General features: G+C 39.0%; 1 protein-coding gene across 16 annotated transcripts in view; it reads right to left on the bottom strand.

The window, feature by feature from the left end:
- Window positions 1-353: 353 nt before the first annotated feature.
- Window positions 354-19,291, bottom strand: part of MAGI2 (membrane associated guanylate kinase, WW and PDZ domain containing 2) — a 757,092-nt gene continuing 738,154 nt past the window's right edge. For 11 of the 16 annotated variants that reach the window (XM_072028805.1, XM_072029055.1, XM_072028727.1 and 8 more), the window contains one exon: window positions 354-3,354. In XM_072028805.1, the coding sequence (XP_071884906.1) occupies window positions 2,555-3,354 (800 nt within the window). In that variant the 3' untranslated portion in view covers window positions 354-2,554. Of the gene's footprint in view, window positions 3,355-18,053; window positions 18,165-19,291 lie in introns of all 16 variants that reach the window. The other 5 variants (XM_072029077.1, XM_072029125.1, XM_072029200.1 and 2 more) reach the window with 3 other exon arrangements.

The following is a 19,291-nucleotide window of genomic DNA, read 5'->3' as shown; positions in this document are numbered from 1 at the left end:
TGTATATACCCACGATGTATCTCTGTGGATGCTGGGAGCCTGACCACCCTGTTCCTGTGCTTCCCGGGGCTGGAAGGAAAATAAGAGTTCAGTTCTCAACCAGAGGAGACATTTTCCTGCACCTGTGTACCCTCCTACACCTTAAAGTGTCTATACAGAACTTGTTTGATTGCCTACATGCAAATTCATTAATTAAATAAATTCATTAAATAAAAACAGAGCGTTCCCATATCTGTAATGTAGTAGTTCATTAATTCTACTCATATGCATGCAAATGATTGTTTCTTGGTGTAACACTGAAGCATGTCACTCAAAATTCACACAGACTATGTACAATTGAAAAAAAAAAAAGATTTTTGGATATATATTTTATTTGACAGTGGTTTAGAATATCATACAGTAAACAAGATTTCTGTAAAAGTTAATTTATCCATAGTGGTGCGTTTCATAAAAATAGTTGCTCACTTACAGCCTTTCTGTGACTATTAATACATGGAATTATATTTATAGAGATAGAGCTGTACAGGGTAAATTCACAGCTAACACTACACAGAAATATTATTTGGAATGGGGTTTAGATGATGTGCTGTCTTCACAGGTTATCGATTACAGCCGCATAAAGCAATTACTGCACAAGGAGTAGCTGTGAACTGTGCAAATTAGAGTTTATGCAAGCATAATCTCAACTGTTTTTCAGATTTCATTGTTTGCTTTCTTTATACATAAAAATAAGATACTGGGACGTGCATCTACACTACAGAAGCATTGTCCAAAATCAGATTCAATAAATTAATGGCAAATTATATTGGATTCTAGTTCAGGGGATAAAGATTTTTTTATTTCTTTTATTATTTTTTTTCCATTAAATAAGAGTTTTATAAACAGCTACATGGACTTGTGCTTTTTTAGAAACTATAGATGGACTTTCTGTTTTCTATATATAAAAAAAAAAGTTGTTTGAAAGCTGCAAAATCCTTTACTTGAGGCTTTTCAAATAATTGGACAGGAGGAAACATGCCTGTAAATTTCTCAGTCCAGTGCAATGTTTGGGATGTACAGTAATGTGCTAATTTCTTGGAACAAAGCCAATCTCAATCTAATTTTTCAGCAGAGCATGTAAGGAACTAAGATTGCTAGAGAATAATAGTTTTAAAATATGTTTTTTTGACAGTATTTTTTTATTTTTTATTTTTAGAATTACCAATGTATTATTGCCCAGGATTTTGTTTTAATTTTGACAGACAAATAAGCATGTGCACATTTATACATACACACAACATCTTTTTTTTAAACAAGATAGTGACCGATTGACTGAACTTGGGCTTATTTCCTGTGAAGGCAGACTGGAATGTTTACCTGGCACTTAAGGCTTGAAATTCAAAACAGATAAGCAAAAAATGTTAAAAAAAAAAAAAATGGAGGTAGGGAAGAAATGATAATATGGAAACCATTTTTAAAAATGGAAATATATATTGAATTTACTGAACGAAGACATCAAAGACGGAATTTCAGTCTAACTATTGTTAACGTGTGCCTTAAAGGCACCTGCTCTGCCAAACATAGGGGATGGAAGGTGAGAGCATCCTAACTAAATGCAAGTGGGTATGAAACATAGCACTGTTGATAAGAGAAGCTATCATTTTCTGAAGGAGGGAAAGGCCTTTCCTTAAGGAAACTGCAGCTTTTTCTCTGTAGCAATCTTCCTTTCATTGCAAGGGCCTTGTGGATGTCTGAAGTTCTGAGCCTGGCCAATTGGCTTGAGTGTTACCTTGCAGGATTTGGGGAACCTGTAGTAAATTGCTTTGGAAAATAATTTTTGCAAATACAACTCCACCCTAACTCCTTTCCAATGTACAGAAATATGGTTTGTTCACAAAAATGGCAGTAGAAATGGTATCACAGAAACTAATCCACTAGATTCCCAACTCCTCCCGTAGCGCCCAGTGAACTATGCTACAGGGTATCACGTGGACTATCCCAAAGTGGTAACAGTGGAGATGTGTCATGGGCATACAGTTCTGAATGCTTCAAAGAAACCCTTTAACCCCTGTCTAGATATGTCGAGAACGATTTATTTACAACATTTTAGCTCCATGAAAAGATCCTCTCTCAGTTTCAGCTTGCTCCGTGCAGTTTTATTTAAGGCGATGTTCCAGTTTGCGATTGCTCTAACTTGTTCCAGTTTCTTGATATAAAGTTTGAATGAAATCCAAGTCCTTCATGCAGTGGAAAAAATGCTAAAGCTACACTGCACTACCCTTTCTCTGATGTACTGTCCTTCATATTGTTTTGGTTTCTTCCATAGCTGCCAAAGTCCCTAAAATGGAACTGGGACTTTAGGGTCGGTTTTAAATCTCCGTGTTGACTATATGCTTTTGAACTTATTAGATACTGTGCACATTGTCATGGAATTACACACTAATGTTTTCATTCCTCAATGCTTTGTGTATAATGCGTGATAGTTAAAATAAATTAAAATAAATCAATGTGAGACAAAAACTAAGAAGAATGTTCTGCGTCGATTTGAGACAGTTAGAGGGCAACAGTCCCGTGTTTATCTGCTCATGGCAGAAGTACCAGACTTCAGGACACTAGGTAGCTTATCCGAGCCAGGGATTTTCCATGGCCCTGGGGAGACCGTTGCCTTTCGAACTGTGGTGTTGGTGCTGCGAGTGCTAATGGAGTGGAGATGTCCCTTCCTGGGGAACTCGCTGGGTTTCCCGTCAGGGTCCCTCTGGCTGTGGTCCATATCGCTTCCAGGCGAGCTGCAGCGATTGCTGCTGTACGTCTTGGTAGCACCTGTATCAAGCCTGATGTGGTCGGGTGCTGCAGCTGACTTCTTCTCACTGGTATTTGTGGATTTGTGATCTTCTTTTTTGCTAAGAGATCCTCCCCTCTTGCTTTCCGGCTTCTTCAGCCTCCCAAACTGTTCGTCAGTGGTTCCAGCACACACGTGCTCTCTCACGCCAGCCTCGATCATAACACTGTGTCCCACCACTTTGCTTTCTGAGGTGTGCCTGCCACCATCAGTGGTCTTATTTTTGCCTTCCGAATATCCTTTCCAAGAAGCCTCTTCGTGCTTTGACCTGTCTACCTTTTTAGGACTTGCTGACCTTTCTCTTTGTTCTCCTAACCTTTTCTTTTTGTGACCGTTCACCGAAAGCTCCTTTGGTTTCCTTACGTCGTGTTCCCTCTTGATATCCCATGTTGGTTCTGGGCTTATCTGGTGAGAAGGGTCAGAGGGTGGGGCTATGTGTGATGAAGATAATGGTGAGATTATGTCGTCGAGGGAAAGAGCTACTTCCGGCAGACCTGGGGAGGTGGCAGAGGGAGCACTCCAGGAGTTTGGTTCGTCTGTTGTGACAGCAAAGAGAAGGGAGTTAAGGGTGTGTGCAGCAAGGCAGAGCACGTATTTCATACACATACACATTTTTAGCAACATCAACACCCGAACCACGCACGCGAATTAAATTCCTCGGTCTTTTAGGCGAAGTGAAACTCCCGGTGAAGTCAGTGGGGAGGAAAAAAAACAACAAAACACAATCCACCCCCAGCCAAATAAATAAAAATAAAAGAGTCGGGAGAAGAAAAAACCTCAGGGCTGGTAACTGCACATGCTGGAAACCTCGGTCTTTTTTCATACAGGTTCTCTTTTTCTCCTCCTATGTTAAATTATTCTTAAAATAATAAAGACACGTGCTCATGAAATCAAATTGCCTCTTTTGTAGCTGTATAATGGATTTCTTAGCTGGGCAATATCAGCGCTGTCTCTGAGGACAAATGAGAAGGACTTTCTGCCATCTATTAAACATGTCCCTACAAGCATATAATAATTGACAAGAATTTGTAGCCCAGATAAGGTCATCATTGAATTCTGTCTCATATTTTTTCTAAACAGATATAATATTGCAGTGTTTATGGCCCCACAATTCTTACAGGGTACTTACAGAGCTCTGCCTTTATATCACAGCGTCAGCCGCTAAGTCTCTTGGCTGTGCATTTTGAATTTCTCCTGGTTACTTAGCCTCAACACAATATGGTCAGGCTGTGCACATTCCGTTTAATTTAGCCAAAGAGACATCTCCTTTGCTGAATCATGATGATTTTCCTAACACACTGGTACAAAACACAATATTCTGAGATGGTGTCCCCAAATGTCTTTCTTTTGCATATCTGATCCTCATTGCTTTTGATTAACATTCAGGCAGACTACAAATCCATCATGACTAATGACAGCACAGCTCCTATTCTTACCCGTCTACACTGAGGTTAGAGAAATCACTGAACTTGGCTAATGTCATTCCCTATTTAGCACCATTGCCTGGCTCTGAACAGTATGAGCAATAATCTGTCAGAGATGAAGGACTGTCTCAGGGATCCATGGAAACGAGGTGGAACCTGTGGCAAGAGCTGCATATTTCTTGGGGGAGAAAATGTAACCTTCTAGCTGGAAAACAAGCCTGGGCTTCTGTGGGTCAGGACTAGCATCTCTCAGTGATGCCAACTGTCCTTTAAATGCCGCGTTTACTTTTCTCAGTGCTACGGCTACTTTCAAATTATCATAAAGATGCACATCATCTTGAAAAATGGAATGGGATTTACTGCCCAATCTGGGCTCTGCAGCTTGTTTGACTGAGACAGCACATTTAAGTTAATAGCTTGATTGAGTGATTGCTGTTTTGCGGATAAAAATAGGAGAGACAATAGTGAGGTGGGTGACGTAAGGGGAGGGAGCAGTGCAGTTAGCTGAGGAGCTATTTATTTTCCCAGATGGTGTTTGTCATATGCTTTTGCATAATGAGCATATGCGTGGAGAGGATTAGCATTTGAGAGGGGAAAAAGTACAAGTTCTGTGTAAGACAAATAAACTTTGAGCTTGGAATCTAAATGGGCTGAGGGTCTCAAATGATTTTTTTTTTTTTTTTTTAAATCACACTTTCTTACCCTCCAGTTAAGGCTGACTAATGTACCATCTGCTCCCTGCTTGGCACTGAGCAAGAAAAAATAAAAGGGAGGCTCATGCATGTAGAGTTATCAGCTCTTATGAGCTTGCCTACAAAAAGCATTTGCTTCTCCAGGCTGGTTCTTTAATTCTGTAATTCTGCAGGCTGCGGTGGCGAGAGGAGCAGACCCACCTGGGCTTTTCTTAGATCTGAAATCCAGGAGATTCTGCTTTGGTTATCCCTCAAAACAGTGATCCTTCATGGGGCCCCTGTCCCTTTGCCCAGTTTCTTTACAGGTAGCGTGGGACTAGGCAACGCAGTGGGAACCTGCCACTGTGCACCAGCGAGGTGCCTGCGCCGGCGCTGAACAAACCACCTTGGCTCTTAGCAAATTAATCCATCTGCAGCAGCGTGGAGCTCGGGACAAGCTAATTTACACTGCTTCCCTGCAGATTACGTTAGCCTGTGTTAACCTCTACTTCAGAGAGAGACGGGCGCACAGAGACCCCGCACTCTGCCATACCGCAAACTGCCCCGGGTGATTTTTCTCCCGTTAAGTCATCGGTACGTGAGCAGCATGAATGAAGAAAAAGGAAACAAGCTCAGCTCAGTCTGTGCTTTTTACAGCAGTGCCACACTCCATCGCACACCTCCCCAGGGTACAGGTGGGGATGAGCATTGGTCTGGCCAGCATTTTTGACTTAAGTACAGTCTTTCTTTCCTGCTAGTCACAAAGATGATATTTTTCACTGAGGGGTAGTGAAGAGCAGAGGGCCATTATCGGGTCTCGTGCAAGGCCCTGAGAGCATCTGAAGTTACAGAAATATCTCGTTACTTTGGGAAACATCAGCTGCACATAAGTAGAGACATCAAATGGTCTGGAGCAGCAAGATGCTCTTGGGTAAGGAGTGTACTTCTGCACAAAATGTGCCACTGTGCGGAAATCATCTGGTTCTCACTCAGGCAGGAGGAGGGCACTTCAAAAGCAGGGCTGCAAACACTCCTTGCTTCTCCTTTGGGGCACAAAGGACAATGTTGTACCTATTACTTATGGCCACTCAGAGGAAAGCGAGTTGGGGGTAAGCAGCCTGCTGTTTTATTCCCTGGAGATGGGATAGCTGTGGGAAATCCTACCCTGATTCATTAATGGACTGTACTTCAAGACAATTGCATTTATTTATTGTTTTCAGTATTCATTTTTGGAGGGGATGGAAGAATCATCAGCTGTTGCAGTGAGAAACTATAGTGAGTTAGAACCTACCTCAGCAACAGTGAGTCAACAGGTACATATTTGTTACATGTAATAATATGTGTATGTAGTTATCTATAAGCTAGAACTTGCCATATTATAGGCATTATCAGATTTTTGGCTGTCTCCTAGAAAACCCTAACAAAATCGAAAACATAACCAACTAAGCAAGAAGTCCTGCAGCCATAGCTTAAAGGGAAATTTGGCTGTCCTGGTCCCAGGTGAGACACTGGCTGCAGTTTGATATACTGAGTTTGGCATCATCCTTGGGCAGGCACCCATATATGCTCTATTTCCAGTGGCTGAGGGAACATCTGCCATGAAGTAAAACTGCCACTCCTATTCTCCAGCAATATGGTACTTGCAAGCAAGAACTTGAAGTGACTTTCTCTAAGCTTCAAGTGCTGTCAGCCCAAGACAGCAAAAACACAATCTAATCCACTTTTTGTTTTAAATAAAAGGAAATTAGGCTAAAAGTCATCCTCATCTTTGGTAGATGTTCATGTCAACAAGTTATGGTTGCAAGATGTCCCTGGCTAGTGAGTACAATGCTGATGATAGGGTATTGTAATTGACTGTTCTCTAATATTTGAAAATTATAGGAAAACAGCAAAACTATTATGGTGGAGCAAAGCACAGTAATACAAGTAATTTGTTGCTCAAAAGAAAAAACATTTTTAAGAGCTTTGTTTGAGCCATAAAGGTTCATTTGGACTTGTTCAACCTGCACTGAAACGATTGCTTTTCCATGACAAGCATAAACGTGAAAAACACCAAATTTTATCCTTTGAGCAACTGAACTAATGATTTCTTTTTAGGCTTATTCTGAGGGCATAACTACACTTTGGAAAAAAAATCTTAATACATCTGAAAAGATGATGTTTTGTCCTATTTTTTAAGCTTTACATAAAACCTGTGGTGTTAAGTGCAAACATAACCTACTTTCAGTTTCTGTTATCCCAAAGTATCTCAAAATATTTTGCAAACATACTCAACCAGAGACAGAGCAATAATTTTAATTTTTTTTTTTCCCCTCTTCAGTTCTGGGAGGAATTGAAGATTGCATTTGTTTAATAGAGCTTGAACTACTAATGCCCAAACAGCTTATAAGCAGAAGTGAAGGATATCACATTCATCTGAACCTACAGGAGAGATTTAGGGTTGATGTAGTTTTAAATTTGTATTTTACTTTGTCACTATGGATATCATACTTACTGTGGGAGAAATGATTTTCTGAAGATACACATCTCACTGAAGGCTAATAGATGCTTTCCTCCCTTCTCTGAAGGGAGAAAATCTCCCTTGACCTACCAGTTTAGACAAGATAAATGACCTGGGGGCAGCACTATCATCTGTCATTGTGACGGCATTTGATTTGGAGTAATTTAGTAGGTGCTTTCTGGGCGGCTTTTAGTTTCCAAGAGCGACTGGCATGCAGGTTGGCAGCACTTCTATGGAATGTGCTAGAATGACTCACCTACGACCTCTTTCACATAACTCCCAGGCAAGGAGCAAATTGCTAACTGAGTAAGAGACTGCACAGACACACAGACACCCTTCAGTGTGTAGGAGGATGAGAGATGATCAGAGCCATTTGGGATGAACAGTGACAAGGGGAAAGCATCACAACTAGAAGTTTTCTGTCTAAAGATGTTTTTTGTTGTTATTTGAGGTAGACCTGACACACACACGAGTTGTTTGCTTTGCTGCGTCAGCTTATGTGCTTTCAGAGGTCTGGAAATGAAGATATTACTCACATATCTACATGCTCCTCTCTTAAATAAAGCTTTGTTCTTTCTCTGGATCCAGTGCTTGCTGATGGATGCATCTGAACCACCAGCAAAAGCCTAGCCTTATTGCTAATCGAGAAGAGATTTATGCCTGTCCTACTTCTGAGCTTTGCCTAGGTACCTAGTCAGAGGAAAGAGCTCAGCCTACTAATAAGTTTATTTAATTTTCTGTAATACCTGCGTTTTCATTACAGGTTGCCCTTCTAAGATTGTGTCAAATCTGTTCATGCTCTGCTTAGCTGCTCTACTTAAATCTCAGGTCAAGAGAGACAAGACTTCAGATTTGCTGCTCGGTTCTCCTTTTGTATCAAAATATTTTAAATAATTGCTTGGGAGTTTATCAAGAATGTGTGATTTTTCATCACATAAAATTAAGTATAAGATAGAAGTATTAATTTTTTCAATATTTAATAGTAATGTTAAGAATGGAAATGACATCACATTGTTACTTAACTACAATAAAATTTCAATGCCATTTTTATTTCGGAAGTATGTGAGTAATGAACAATATTTTAAAGCTATGAACACTTTCTTTATTATGAAACGTTTCCTGAAATGTCTAAGCAGCTGTTTTCACCTCGTTCCAGAATTATGTTCCTAGGGAATCAAAGAGTTTTTGATTACATTAAAAATATGGTGCATTTTTTTTCCTACTTTTTGTCTGAAATTATGTACTGCCAGAAGATGGCAAACAGTTCTTACAGATGCTGCTAATAACAAAAATGGGACAAATTGTCCCCTGGTGAGTATCCACTAATGCTGGCAGTATTACACCAGGAATGAATTTGGCTCTTTCTCATTATAGCTTAACGTGCTTGTGATGTTCCTGATTACACTGGCCTCCTGCAGCTTTCCCTCAACACTCTCTAAGGAGGGATATTTCAGAATATTTAAAGATTCTTTAATCTTTCATCCCATAGCTTCCTCAGTCCAGACATAGTGCATCCTTTGTCTCCAGAAATGAATGATTCGCTGAGGTTTGGATTGTCAGAAATGTTCTTGATACCTCTGTCCAGCTGCCCTGGTGCAGTACGTCATGCATTCCCCTCCCTGTGTCCCAAACTCTCTTGGAGAGTGTGTGGCAGTGGGCACTGCATCCTCCTGACTTCCTACTATAAACTCTCACTTCTTGTTAATTATTCACTAGTGTTATGCAAATGTTTTCTCACTAATTACCCTTTGCTTGGCTTAAAAGAGAGAAATCCACGCTTCTTCCACTGCTGTTATCCACACCCAAACCTACAGGTCTGGAAATAAACATCACCATGATTTATGCACGTTCTGCTGTGCACTGTCTAGTCACCGTGTCCAGGTGGGCTAGCCCTTTCGTTCTTAGTGTTGCCCTTATGCTTTTTTAGCAGCTTGCTGTGGATGCCATGCCTTGATTCTGTCTGAAAATGGCATACCATTTACCTTTACAAAAATAAATCTAGATTGTACTTAGTTATTTTGGCATACAAACTACTTCTCCTTTCCTGCAAATGCAGTTAATTGATCTGTTTGATATCTTGGGGTCTTGTTTCTGATGCAATGAAAACCTAATCACATTTCTTGAAATCTTGGTCTAACCATACTCTTTATACTGCTCTCTTGTTTGTGCTCAGTGATATCCTGGTGACTCTTTGTAGTAGCTTATAAATGTGAGTGGACTTTTCCTGCTTTCTAGTAATTTGTTATTTTGACTTCACACATTGTATTTTGCAAAGGTTGAGAATGGATGGACAGGGTAACTAGAGTGAATTATATAAAGGCATTAAAGATCACACGAAAATGAACGTGCATCTGAGTCCCTGCATGTTTTATTTCTGAATTCTGTGCTTCAGCTTTTCTCAAAAGTAGGATGATTCATCAGGAAAAGGCTAATGTTGGAACAAGAAACAGTGCCAAATCTAGTCTCTCTTTTATCAAAGATGTGCATTTTTCTCTTCATCGCTGATCTAATAATACTGGAAGATAGGGCACTACTACTCATGGGAGTTACTGGTAGCATGGCTTCTGCAGATGTCCCCAGAAACTGAGGAGCTGTGGCTGTAAATGTGAGGTAAGTGAGGGATACTTTTATCTCCTCTACAAACTTCAAACATTTAATTTTATATGCAGAAAATTCAGAAAAATCAGCCATTGACCTATTCCAACACCAGGAAGCAGAGCTCTGCTTCTTGCTTTATTCCCTTTCCAGTGCAATCCTCCTCTGTTGCCCTACTTCTTTTCATGTTACTAATTATTACTGATGAGCAATAATTCAGTTCCTTTGGGTTCATTGTATCCGTTTTTCATTTTATCCTTTATCTAGATATTAAATGGAAGTTGCCTCAAATATTTTTACAGCAGAGATGGTGTTCATAGAGTCCTTGTAAGGGCCATCTGATGAGACTTTGAATGATCTCAGCTCAGGTAAAATTCTCTTTAATCACCATTTTTTTTACTGTGCACCGAGTATTTTCAGATAAGTGCTTTCATGTTCAGAAATCTAATTTGAGAATTATTGAAACACACTTCAGAAAGAACAGATTGTTAGTTACACTTGGAAGACCAAACTTACAGAAGTTCAAGAGATGATATTGCTTGTTTTGGAACTAAGGGAACAGAGAGAAAAGGAAAACTTAGACATAGTGAAGGGAGGGCAAAACTGCACATTGCAAGGGAGAGTTTGAACAAATCCTTTAGAAAAATACTGAATGTTTTCTTGAAACATGAAAGTCAGCATATGCATTGATTTGTATTTCATGAACCCAATGAAGTGCTATGGATGAAAGCTGTTTTCAGTTTTTTAGGTAACATGTTTACTTTAAAGGTGGTTAACAAAGAAACATGGGAAGTGATTTATCTGGCTAGAAGAGTTCCTATTCTTACTCTTCAGACCCTAGTCTATAACGAGTGCATCCTCAGTAAATACCTTTCCCTGAGTTAGCTGTTTAATTATGACACCGCTTCAGCAGTATTTTACCAGCCTAATCACTTGAGATAATCATTTAATTGCCTTACAGAGTCAGAGACAAAGGGAGGTGTCTCTGAAGACCTCTGGAAGCGGATGTCTGCTCTTCTGTTGAACATGTACATAACCAGTGCTGAGGAGCTCCTTCTGGGAAACCTTTTTGGGGCTGCTGATCAAAGCTGAGTGGAGTGCCTCAGAGATTTAGACCCATCTCCCCATATCAGGCCAATTTTAACAAGTGTGAGTGGCCTGAGAATTTTCAGGCTAATACAGGAGATAACCAAAGAATTCAGAAGCAGTCAGGGTATGAGAATCCTGGGGAGCAAGTGGACTGTGTTGTATCTTGGGCTTGGATGAACCCATGGTGTTGCATCTAACTTGACTGCCCTGCTATTGCTCACCTTTTAAATATAAATCACATCCATAAGCAATTCACTGTGACGTGCCTAAGCTCTGCCTCATTTGGCTGTCTACAGCATCAGTCAGAACTTGATGAACAAAGATGATTTTAATACTGTTCTTACAATAGCAAGTATAAAAAAAGTAAATTTTCTATGCAGAAAACAACTATCTAAACCTGCCATGGAATAGGAGGTGGAAAAAAAGAAAAGGCATGGTATACAATCTGTTTATATTTCAGACCTGGAACAGGTAAATTAATTTAGTAAATCGATTTACTAATTTACTGTAAAAGTCTTCTGTCTGTGAACCTTAAGGCCAGATGATTACAAGTACACAGTTTATCAGTCGTTCCAAGACCCTTTTTAGTCGATTCAATAGATATGAATCTAGTAGATAGTCCTATCCATTAAATATTTAAACAAATGAGCATGATCACTAATCTGAGTGAACTTGGTAAATTTGTCTTTTTCCTTGAATTAAGTTAATGTATCTGTGTAAGTGTTTCAGGATTACTCACTAATATTGTCAACAGCTGAGATGAAAAGCTACAGTCTGTGCTTGTATCCTATGCAGCAAGATCCTCACTGCTGTGTTGGTGCTAAGTCTATGGACAACCTAAACACTACTCTTGAATGATGTTACTCTAAACACATATTATCATTCACTAGGTCCTTCAGTCTGTTTGGTCCACTTTTTGAAGTGCTGAGCATCTCACATATCTATCAGAACAAAGCTACTCTGGCAATAGCCCCTCATCCCTTCAGTAAAGAAAATTTTACATTTTCTGCATAGTCAGGCAGCAGTACAGAAGCTGCAGAAACCTCGGCAGTTTTCTTCCAGAGCCACAGTGGAGCAGGAAGAATCTGCATTACAAGTTACTGTATAATTAAAAAAGATAATGACTTTTAAATTAGTTTTTATTAATAGAATTAAGCCACATTAAGTCATAAAAGGTGTTCATAAATATGTTAATAGAATGTGCGGTATTAATGAAAAACATTCCGTAAAGTCTGAATAATTTAAGAGCTCGATATTACACACTTAATTAAACTTAAATATTAAAATTATTAATTATCAGAGCTAAAATGGGAGTTACCAGTTGGCATCACATCTTGTGTGGTCAATAAATAGCTGTCATTATTAAAGGTATCTACATGATACATAAAATTTAGTTCGTAAGTAAGGAATTCAGAGCATTTTGACTGTTTATCAAATACCCCCTAGAAAGCTGTTCCTGGCAGGTGCTGTGTTGGCAGTTCTCACTTAAGATCTCAGCAGGATCTTAAGCAAAACACATAACTTGGTTCAACTGCATCCTTATTTACAAGGTTCATGAATAAATATTCCCGTCCTGCTAAGGTTAGAAGCTTTTGAATTAGTTTATTCTATCTTTAGCAACCCCTTTTCAGACTTGAGGCTACTGGGCACTGAAAGGGCAGCCCCTGGGACCAGTCTTGCTGTTGGGGCTATCGTTGTATCTGACATCTTTTGGACGCTGAGACAATTTACTCTAAAAACTGTCTAATGAGATGGAAGTACATGAGTAAGTGAATGCAATATTGTAATGTTCAGCTCCTAATGAGCAAACACAAAGTACACATTGTTAGAATGAACCCAGATGTTTAAAATTCTGGGTTGCATACGCGTTTCTGTAGCTAAACGAAATATAACATGTTCTATGGTCACGTTTGTTAAACATGGGTTGGAAAGTGAGTTACCACATACTATCAAAGTAAAAAAAATGCATTCCAGCTTCAGACGGATTGTTTCCAGGCAAAGAATAACAAGATAAAAGAAATCTGGCAACCTCCATGAGCTCCCCTAGCCTCTCCCTGGTGTAGGGCCACAAATCACCAGCTGGGAACTGCACCACGGGATGGTGGAGTGAGACATGTCACAGAAGGCAGAGGCAGAGCCAAGTGCAACCAATGCCCTCTACAGAATCTTGCCTTCTACTCTCTAATGGTTGGAATGATATTTTTTATGTCACGCTCTATATGACTATTTAGACTCATCAAATTTTAGGTGCTAATGACTAGAGCCAAAAGAAGATCTGCTAGTTTCATCTAGACTTAAGTATCATAGCATCAGGCCTCTGGCAAGGATTTTGCAAAACACCTTGTCTGCTTGTTGTATTTTATATAACTCATACTTTCATAGGTGTGCTGCTGTCTCTAAAAGAGCTGACTGCTCTTTATGGCTTCTTTTAAGTGAGCTAAAAAGCAAGACCTTTTACACCTGGATAACCACAGATCATTTAAAAAGTCACTTAAATGAATTCAAAGTCATTGTATCCCAAGTACAGTAGATGTTTTTAGAGACAGAGGCTATTGGGATACGCAAAGATAAAATGTTCATGTGTATTTTAAGCCAGAGGTGGGTGCACAACATTTCTGGCATCCCTCCAGTTGAGTCTGAAGTTTGACCCCTCCAAATCACTCTTCATGTCAAAATACAGATCAGCAGCTCTGCTCTTATGGGGAAATACATGCCATTACAGAAAACTGGCTGCATGGAAGAAATGTGGAATGGGTTTTACTGCATGACCTTTGCTATAAGAATCATCGGGCCATGCAACAGGAATAACTACTTGTGTCTTCACACTTTCCCTGTCCATATGGAACTCTATATTGTAAAGATACTATCACAGAGACATCAGGAAGCTAACTGATTAACAGCACCATGGAGTGCTGTTCCCAATGTGAACGTGGAAATGAGAGGGACTGAGACATGCACAACAGGAAAGGGATTTTGTCTCTTGATATGCTGCAACTGCAGAAGACTGGACTGAGTCCTACAGCAAATTACAAAGACACAGTAAGTATCACTGAATTCCAGTTTTTCCTATTTCTCTAGTTACAAGAAGAAAGGAAAAACTGATGCAGTGGAGACTGGGTGAGATGGTTGTATTCTTTTAGGCCTTTTATTTTGTGTGCTTATATCCAGTATAATAAACTGAACAGAAATACAGGAAAGAACAAAAATAATTCTTAGAAAAAGATTTGTGAGTGGGACTTTCCCCTGCTTTGGCTGGTAAGTCTGACTGCCAGTTTACATGAACAAAGCCAAGGATAATGTTTGTTCATCTGTTTTAGCTACTGTAGTTTAGCTGTAATTAGCTACACTTTACACCACATTAGTAAAGCTACTCCAGTATATTGTGTTATAATAATTAAGCCTTAGTAATAAGAGAACTTGCTCAACACCCTTATTATTAAATCTTTGCTCAGATGTGGGGGAACACTGCCAATTTTGGTGTGGATTATAAAGCATGTGGATTAGTGAGGTTTTGCTTTAATAATAATACTGAGTAGTCAACTAGGAATTTTAATCTTTAAAGTGGTTTTCAAGCATTAAATAATTAATCCCCATAACACTCTCATGAGATAGGTAAGTAAATATTACTATTCCCATTATACAGATGGGGGAAGTGTGAGTTAGAGAACTCAGCTGGACTGGCCAAAAATCACTGGAGGTGTAATTGCAAAAGCAACATTTAGGACTATAGAATGGACTTGGTAGTTCTGCATTTAAATGTCAGGAAATGGCATCGTTTCACTAGAAGCTCAAAAAACATAGCCACGAAACTCAGAAAGTCTTCCCATCTGTCTTTCCTCCTTTCAAAACTGTTTTCTATTTCTGTATCAAGGGATACCTGTGAAAAAGGTCTATATATCTTTTAAAATAGAATGTTGCTGTACATATATATACACATATACTGTTATTTAACAGAAGGATGTTCTACTTTCCTGCCAGCTGCTACATATTTATTAAAAACTAAGGACGTGTTTGCAAAACAAATTTTAATATTCAATTTTGTCCTTGAATAGTTTTTACCCATAGCAATAAAACAGCTAGAACCTTTGGGAGCTCATATTCAAATTGCCTGATGGTTTTAGGCCAATTTTATTAACCAGTATTTTGATACTTTTTTTTTTTTTTTTTTTTTACACACCACAGGTTCCTGAAATTAAGTTGGTGTTGCTAGAAATAACAAGGTGGTATTGGAAATGCAACATGAATATGAATGAATGTTTGCAGTTCCATCAAGGTGGTTGCAGAAGGAAAGGGCACTTTTCCAAAATGACTATTGATTTTTACACTCACATCAGATGAATGATACATGGGCTAGTTCAAGTTTCGAATAACAGCTAACCTCAGCTCTGGAGATTTGTAAAGTGAGTATTAAAAGTAGGATGAATTGGATTATCTAATCAGTACTCTGAACAGGTAGGACTATCTGTCTTAAATGCACAGACCAAGATGCTTTAGACTTGTATTATACAAAGATAAAAGCTTCTGACATACTATCAGGGCTAAAGAACTTGAAGATTTTGGTTTGCAGATGACTGGAGATTTCTGAAGGCTGGAGATTTTCTATATCTAAACAATAAAACACAATATAAACTCCCAAATTGTTCATTCATTTTTGCAAATATAAATGCAATTGCCATTAGTTAGGGATACCAAACCCGTGGTGCAAGAAAGCACAGAATTTAGCCAGATGTCACTTGATCTGGGTGTACTTTCTAAACTACCTTCCAGCATCTGCATCTTTCCTGTGTTATATCTAACTTCAGGAAAGCCCACTGATCTTCTTCAATAAATAAGGATTTATACAAAATGGAACAATTTCTGTGAGAGAAATGCAGACTCATAACAGGTTGCCCTATAATGCTATGGTAGAATCACAGAACTGTAGGGGTTGGAAGGGACCTCGATAGATCATCGGGTCCAACCCCCCTGACAAAGCAGGTTCCTCAGAGCAGGCTGCCCAGGTAGGTGTAGGGACCAGGTAGGGACCCCAGGTAAGGACCTCTCCTAAGACATGCCAGAAAGGTTATATCTGTTCTGCAACAGGAAATTTGATTCACATCCTCAGTCAGTGCTCTAATAGATGTGTCTTTCATTATGAAGGTAGAATAGCCACTATTTTGGTTGCAGCCTCCCTGCAAAACTGTCTCTTTAGGAAAATCCCTCCCTGGCTAACCAAGCTGTTCCATTAAAAACACCTGAAAGCAATACACTTTATAACACAGATGTTTTTATTTGTCTTGACATTACTTTTTTTTTTTTTTCTTTAAATCAGTCGGGTGTTTTGGTTTTGGTGTTGACCCAAAATGAATTACATTTGATTTATGGATATAGTTTGCTGGGAAAAGTTCTGTCCCAAAACTTTCTGCCCAATAAATAATCCGTGTGACCGTGCAAAACTGACTTGAGATATATTTATAGAGGATCTGCATTTCTACTTATTTCAGGAAGACTTATTTCCTGTGTCTGTTATTCTACAGGAGAAAAAAAAAATAAAAGTAATGCATAGAAAGTAATGGTTATTAATGTCTAACACTTGTGGTGGTACTACAACTCACTGAGCATCCTGTGTGTGACAACTGAGACTTGCAAACTGGCCCTACCACCAGGCTGGACTTCTATCCTCATGATCCTTTGACCTACTTTTCTCTATGTGCCTAAGACGGCAAAGCAGAAGTAAGGTAAGGATGACTACAAGGACTGGTGCAATTCAGAGTTTTACACTACACAGGCCTCACAGTAATGAAGAAGTTCCTCAGACTAGTTTCTGGTGGGGAAAGACACCAGTGTACAGTACAAACTCTTGAACTACATTGGTGCAGTTTTTCAAATGGCCTCTAGATGCGTCTAGTTCTGCACTAGCAAAATACAGGGGCATGTCTGCTTTCCAAAAATTCTTCCTTGTAGACACAAGCTGGAAATAACCTGTAACTGGAAACACCTGCAAGCAATTGATTAGATTATCCTGATTTGCATGCCCAAAATTGGTCACTTAAACACAGCTTGCTGATGGGGGTTATACTGGAGGAACTGCTCAAAGCACAGAGGCTGGAGAATACCTTTGGGAATAGCTTCCTTTCTATTTCCAATCTGTCTACTTCAATAGCGTGAGACTTGCCTTATAATTATAGCAAATACACTACAGTGTGCAAAGTCAATAACAGCAGGGAGACTGAATTCATCTGAACACTTCTGAGTTTTCTGTGATGACAGCAATCAATAAAAAATATGAAAAATACATTTTTCTTTTCCTTTACTTTCCAGGTATCATTTCTGGTCTGTGACCATGTATTACAAATTTGATGTATCTGAACAACCTGTGCAGTAGGATCTGATTTATGAAGAAAATTGCTTGAAATCAAGTGCAAAGTGCTATGTGTAAATTCCGCATAGCCACCAGGTTTAAAAAATGTGTATTGCATTACAGAGTGCTCCAAATAGTCTTCAATTTTACATTAGTTATTTCTTCAAGAGGCTGCATATAAATATGGTTTGAGATCATTATCTAACTTCCACCTTCAAATCACTAATATTTTTGGAAGCCAAGTACCATAAGGAAGAGGATAATTATGGCTTTGGCTCTCCGTAGTTTAAGGTTTGCTACCTGAAATGTCATACTCATACCATTAATTTTTGTAATGAGAACAAGCAGATATATGGCAGACTTATTGATGTGTTTCTTGCACTAGCAGTATTGGAACTTAAAGAACTATCTATAAATGATGTAGTATATTAAAAGACTTTTGTAAAATGCAGGGGTGCTTCAATATCTAAGATAATCTTTTATGAGAGGAGAGCTGAATGCTTAGAAACTACTTAGAGAACTAGTGTGTAAGAAAAAGCTGGAAAAGACTCAATTAACAATTGTGAGAAACAAAAGCATATTAGAGAAAGATAATATACATGCAGAGTTTACAAACCGTGTCTTTAGGGTGGCCCAATAAGTAGAAATATGGGGACCCATGCTTGTCACTTTTCATGCACATGGAGAGACTGGAAGGTACCATTCCTAAAGGAAGGGGAGGAACAGCCTAGGACCAATCATTAGAATTAACAGAACCAGTGACATAAAGATATTTCACTATTGTTAGAGCAGAGAATTCTTAGTATGCTTAGAACAACCAAGTAAAAAGCTTAAAAGTAACAGGAAAGAAGTATTTCTGTAAAGCGAAGACAAATAAGCATGCTGTAAGTCTAAATATTAGTGAATAATTTCAACTACTATGCATATATATTCAGGAGGTAGAGTCACTTGGACTGTGGCTATGGAGTACATCTTGAGGTGCTTTTTGAAGGAGTTAAATGAAAAGCAAAGGGTTTAAAAATTTCAGAACTGTGCCAATTTGTATGAAAAATCCTTACATTGGTAACAACTCTGACATTTTTTTGGTTTAGTCAGTGGCATAGTGCTCAAACATGAACTGAGTTTCTTCAAGACCCTTCAAAAATGGCTTGCTGCTAGATAACTTGTACTTTTTGTTTGTTAACCAGCAACGACTTTGTGTATACTGGAACTTTACTTGTTATGTACACAGCTTGTCCTTCCTTAAATAATCAAAAATGAATCTAAACTCTAGCTCTGCAAAATAACGTCTTAAACCAGCAGGGTGAGTTTTCTACATGATTTAGCCTCAACACATCTTGAAAACACACAATGATACATGTCTTTTTAACAGGACATATCTTTTAACAATGTCAAACAAGGTGAAAGAGAGAGGTGAAGAGCAACCACTATGCAGAGCCATGAAGTGCCAACCAGCCATTAGACACAGACATCTTGTTCACCAGACCTTGCTGACTCTGGTCCTCCAGGAACAGCAGGAACAAGGCCAGACCCAGATTTCCAGGGCAGGGCAATGGAAAGGTTTTCAAAAACCTTGCTGTGAATGGGCTGGAGTCTCTAAAACTTCTAGCTTTCTGCAGGAGGTGTTGGGCAACTTAAGACTAAGTGGGAAACTACCAAACTTGATAGAAAGTATGGTTTTAAAGTCCTGCTGTGAAAGCAGGAAGGGAACCAAACAAACTTTTGTCTAGATGTTCCTTACAGGTTCAGTGTTTTTACTCCCTCTTCAGCACCAGAAGGGAAGCAGGCTGGGGATGGAGGTTGTGCCTTGCCAGAGAGATGGAGTCCACCCACAAGTCACCATTCAAGGTCTAA

Source organism: Anas platyrhynchos, chromosome 1 (genome assembly GCF_047663525.1).
Source record: "Anas platyrhynchos isolate ZD024472 breed Pekin duck chromosome 1, IASCAAS_PekinDuck_T2T, whole genome shotgun sequence".
Lineage (NCBI taxonomy): Eukaryota > Metazoa > Chordata > Aves > Anseriformes > Anatidae > Anas > Anas platyrhynchos.
This window is presented reverse-complemented; position numbering and strand designations above follow the sequence as displayed.